We start from the raw sequence: 5,000 nt of genomic DNA, 5'->3' as shown, positions 1-5,000 counted from the left end.
ACAATGACAGCATGACGAGTAACAATTTCAGTTAAGGATAGATACTCTGATGGTGTTTTTAATAATTTATATATATGTATATAAAGAAGGAGAGAAGAAAGAAGAAATGAGAGGATCATGGTAATGATTGGTGGTAATACTGAGATGATGATGATAATGATGATGATGATGATGATGATGATTTTAACAATGAAGAAGGAATAAAAAAGAAAGAATAAAAAAATATACATCAAATGGTATGATTGTGATCATGGTAATGCTTGCATGGGTAATGAGACCAGGCATTAAAAATATGATAAATAAATAACCATGAAAAATATACAAAATGAATCTCTACCTATATATCAACCTTCCCTTAACACTGTAAATGAATAACAGCCAGAGCAAAAAGGTGCAAAAACTGTTCTTGGCAAAAGCTAAATGACAGTCAGTTCAACTGTTATTAAAAGTTCCCCATACTTACACTATGTCAATATCAATACAAACACAAGTGAAGATCTTTACAAAATACACAAGAAAATCATGGTCATTTTTATGCATTATTTAAATATGGAATGCAGTAAACAAATTTGTCTTACGCACATGGCAGTTAACTACCACCAGCAAGTCAGTCCTGGTCTTCACAAGTCTTTATTAAATAGTAGAATCACAAACTATACAGCTATGTACAATGTCGTCAACTAGGGAACTGTTGACAACTTAGCACAACCTTTCTCATGTGGAGAACTGCTGACTGCTTCACTAAAAAAGTTTCATCCTTTTCACAGGGTACTGATCACTGCCCTTTGAGTCAGCAGTGTATCTGACTATTCATTTGAGTTAGTGTTCATATTGAGTAATATCTGCTGCTGGAAAACTATGCAACTCATCCTGTGGTGTTAAAGAACATAATGGATTTTCAGAGTTCACAAAATATTTTCCTTTTCAATGCAATGTTTCCAAGGAAAGATAACTAATATATATATATGTATATATATCTTATAAAAAAGTTGCCAAATACATAATGGGAATATCACTGAAGGTTATATAAACAAAGAAACCCAAACTGATGGTCTACAGGCCTATCGGCCAAATACTTTTAACACTTTTTATTAAAAAAAGATTCTAAACCTAATATTGATTAACATTTCCTTAGTTGAAAATCGTTGGTCAATATGGAAAGTTTAATGTATGGCAAACAAGCCATACCTGTTGTAAACAGCTGAGTAGCAATCCCAGCTGAAAACTGAGAATCTGAAGAGCAATTCCAATAGAGAAACAATATTCACATGGCGAGCATTTATAATGTCCTGTTTCTGCTTTGAAGCACCAGCAGAGCAAGTATATTGCTACTTGAGATGCTCCTGCTATTCCACTGCATAACTATATTACACATTTCCAAGAGTTAATGCCAACATTTTTTTTCTATTTTTCTTCAACCATTTTTTTTCCATGAAAACTCCTGGTCATTTCTGAAAAATTAATTTCTAAACGTATGAGTTATTTAAGAGTACACCATAAAAAGGTTCAGTCTTAAATACCCAACTATAATCTTCTACAGTCATCAAATTATTGTTAAGTTGGTGGAATTAACAGAGGTGTCAACCTAAAGAAAAAGTATCTTCTACTGTGGACAAACAGAACCCTCTGCTGTGGTCTGATGCATGACAACTGGAAGTTAGGACTTGTGCTAATCTTAACAGGAGATCAGCTCAGTTGACACTTGTAACACTACAGATAGGGCACCACTGATGTGCCACACTTGCACTTATGCTCAGTCATGACAGTTATTTAGTTCTCAGTAGAATAGGATAATTTTTTTTTCTCTTAATTCGGAGCTGGCCAAATGAACAGAGTGCCATCAAGCAGCAGGGCCAACAGTTGTACAACTTGCCGACAACATGCATTGGCAAGGGACGATTTCACAGCCAAAATGTAACATTTACATCCATAAGTTTCATACACAAATGTACAGCAACAACAAGAACTCTCACTGAACTATAATAAATATAAACACAGCTATAGTTATATGTACAAAACATGTCAAATAAAAGGACTTAGGTGATATCTGAGTTGAGTTGTGTACAAGGAACAGAGCCGACATTAATAAAATATTTTTGGTAATTCTTATACATTATTTTCCACACTGTTCTTCGAACGCAGCCATCAAGTCGCTTTGGCGATTCATGTCTATCTGACCCGCCATCTGAAATAACAGAAAAAAATATAATATGTCAAGCATATAAAACAAATAATACATTCATCCTATTACTAAAGTAAGGTACCTGAAGAAAAAAGAACAAGAGCACATTTTACAGCTACTCAAGGTATCTTTTCCGATCTACTACCATCTTGCCATATGAAGAGTAAATGGGTTTCACTTATTACTCTACAATAAAAATCTCACAAACACACACACACACACACACACACACACACATTTCTTTAAGAAAAGAAGAATAAGAATAATAAGAGAAAGAAGAAGAAGAAACATCTTGGTAAAGATGAAATTCTACTTACAGCTTCCCTCCGTCTTCGTTCTTGTTCTCTCAGCTTTTGTCTGTCGCGGTCACTTTGCTTTGCATTGTCTATGGAAGAGGTTGGAGTGGCAGGAGGATGTGAGCTGGGGGGTCCTGCAGGTGTTGCCAGCTGGGGGAGAGGCGAAGTTGAGGCTGTCATAGGAGTGGCCACTTTTGCACTTGAGGGTGGCCGCTCCCGTATGGCAACTGGTTCTCGTCTGGGGATTGGGAAGTGTGGGGTTATAATAAGCTACATTTTTATATTTATAATCTACATTTTCACATTTATGATAAAGACATTTGAAGTATATCTATGCATATGTTTACATGGTTATAGCAATATTAGGTGTGAAAGTGCTGTTATATGTAAACCCCATTTGCAAATATTTTTGACATACCTTTGAACTTCTTGAGTGGCCCGAATTTCTTTAGCTTGTTCCATTGCCCTATCCAAAGCTTCCTCCTCTAACCGTGCACGCTCTCTCTCTGCTTCTTGTCTTGCACGTTCCTTCTCAACTTGCTCCTTCTGCTGCCTCCTCTGCTCTTGCTGCTCAATGATCTGACGTTGCTAATGGGAAGTATTTTTTTTTTTAAAGAGCAATGACTGGGTCAAATTAAATGGATAAATCCATCCATTTATGAATTTTCTCTTCTATTCTGCTACATTAATGCACATATTTGTGAGGAAGGGAGGGAAGAAGAGGAGAAGGAGGAGGAGGAGGAGGAGGAGGAGGAGGAGGAGGAGGAGGAAGAAGGGAGGGGGGGAGGAGAGAGGGAGGGAGAGGGGGGGAGGGAGGGAGAGAGAGAGAGAGAGAGAGAGAGAGAGAGAGAGAGAGAGAGAGAGAGAGAGAGAGAGAGAGAGAGAGAGAGAGAGAGAAAGAGAGAGAGTGTGAGAGTGAGAGAGAGAGAGAGAGAATATCAAACATATATCAAAATATACATACAAAATACAAATATTTAACACTAATGACATATGTTACAGAGAAGCACATACCCTTGCTTCTTTCTCCTTGGCAACTCTCTTGAACTGGGCAAAGGAATCACTGGCTGATGTCTTCAGAGAGGTCGAGGCTGTGGGTGAAGGGACGGCACTCTGCGCTAGGGATGACCATGAACTGAGGTTCTTGGGTGTTGGCTTGGGTTTACTGAAAGAGCTTCCTCCTGATGACTTTGGGGTTTCTGGGGCAGAGGAAGGGGGTTTCTTATCCTGAGCAGCCAGGTAACTTGCCAATGCTGAAGCCTCCGCATGTTGCCGCTGCAGGGCCTGGGCCTCTGGGTTGAGTTCCTCCTCTGACTGTTTGCGCATGATAGATGTGTCGCTTTGCGTTTGTGGAATTGACGAATAATAACTTAAACTAGTATCTAAGCCTGCTGCTTTTAAGTCTGCTAGGCTAGTCTCTGGCAAATGTGATGGCATTTCTTGATGCGTGTCATGAGTTGCCATCATTGGGTTGTGTGTTGGTACTGCATTGGAGGCAGCAGCAACAGAAATATTGGCACTATTTGTTGATGCAGCATCAACAAGCCCTGGCAACATGCTACCTGTGACAGCAGCACCTAGTCCCTCTAGCCCAGAGGGGCCAAGGGAGGACAGACCAGGCATGCCCGTGATTGCACCAATCCCTGCTAAGCTATGCACCAATGACTGGGCCATACCCAGTGGCATGTCGGCTGAGAAGCCATTTGAAACCGATGGGTGTGGTAAACCCCCTGACATATTATGACTCATGGCATGTTGCTGTTGGTGATGGTGGTGTAACTGCTGCTGTAAGTGGTGGTGTTGTAACTGTTCTAACTGTTCCTGTAGTTGTAAATGCTGTTGCTGTTGATGGTGGATATGCTGTTCTTCTGAGGTTGGAGGGAGAGGATGAGAAGTATGTTCCTGATGGTGGTGGTGGTGGTGATGCTGGTGATGTGCATGTTGTTGTTGTTGTTGTTGTTGTTGTTGTTGCTGCAACTGTTGTTGTTGTTGCTGTTGCTGCTGCTGCTGCTGTTGTTGTTGTTGTTGTTGTTGTTGTTGTTGTTGTTGTTGCTGCTGTTTTTGTTGCTGCTGTTGCTGTTCCTCTTGCTGTTTCTGCTTTTGTTTCTGCTGCTCTAATTGTTGTTGTTTCTGTTGTTCTTGCTGCTGTTTTTGTTGCTTCTGAAGTTTTTGCTGTTCTAAAAGTTGCTTCTGTTCTTGCAACTGCTTTTGTTGTTCTTGTAAGTATTGTTTTTGTTGTTGTATTTGCTGCTGCTTACTTTGCTGGGGCTGGGATTTAGGAACACTATTACTAATTAAAATATTTTTCAACTCTGACTTTTCCACATCCTCAACCTTTATGTCTTCTGACACTGAAAAAAAGATAAGACAATAGTATGAATAGTTTGTTTATCAAGACACAGGATACAGTTCTGTATACTAAAAATCAAAATGATGGCTTTGGAAGAATAACTAAGAGAAACAAAAAATTGACCCAATATAGGTTGCAAAATATGAAATTCAACTCAAAATATGATGGCTAG

At 39.2% G+C, this 5,000-nt stretch overlaps 1 protein-coding gene across 1 annotated transcript in view; it reads right to left on the bottom strand.

Moving 5' to 3' along the window:
* Positions 1–232: 232 nt before the first annotated feature.
* The window catches only part of LOC125042108 (bromodomain-containing protein 4-like), an 82,165-nt gene continuing 77,397 nt past the window's right edge, over positions 233–5,000 (bottom strand). Inside the window, exons 16-20 of the mRNA XM_047637575.1 lie at positions 4,522–4,829; positions 3,493–4,473; positions 2,897–3,066; positions 2,500–2,716; positions 233–2,185 (exon numbers count right to left, since the gene is read on the bottom strand). Coding sequence (XP_047493531.1) covers positions 2,114–2,185; positions 2,500–2,716; positions 2,897–3,066; positions 3,493–4,473; positions 4,522–4,829 — 1,748 coding nt within the window. The 3' untranslated portion in view covers positions 233–2,113. The remainder of the gene's footprint in view (positions 2,186–2,499; positions 2,717–2,896; positions 3,067–3,492; positions 4,474–4,521; positions 4,830–5,000) is intronic.

Source organism: Penaeus chinensis, chromosome 31, assembly GCF_019202785.1.
Source record: "Penaeus chinensis breed Huanghai No. 1 chromosome 31, ASM1920278v2, whole genome shotgun sequence".
In the NCBI taxonomy this organism is placed as follows: Eukaryota; Metazoa; Arthropoda; class Malacostraca; order Decapoda; family Penaeidae; genus Penaeus; species Penaeus chinensis.
The sequence above is the reverse complement of the archived record's forward strand: the minus strand, read 5'-3'. Positions and strand labels throughout refer to the sequence as shown.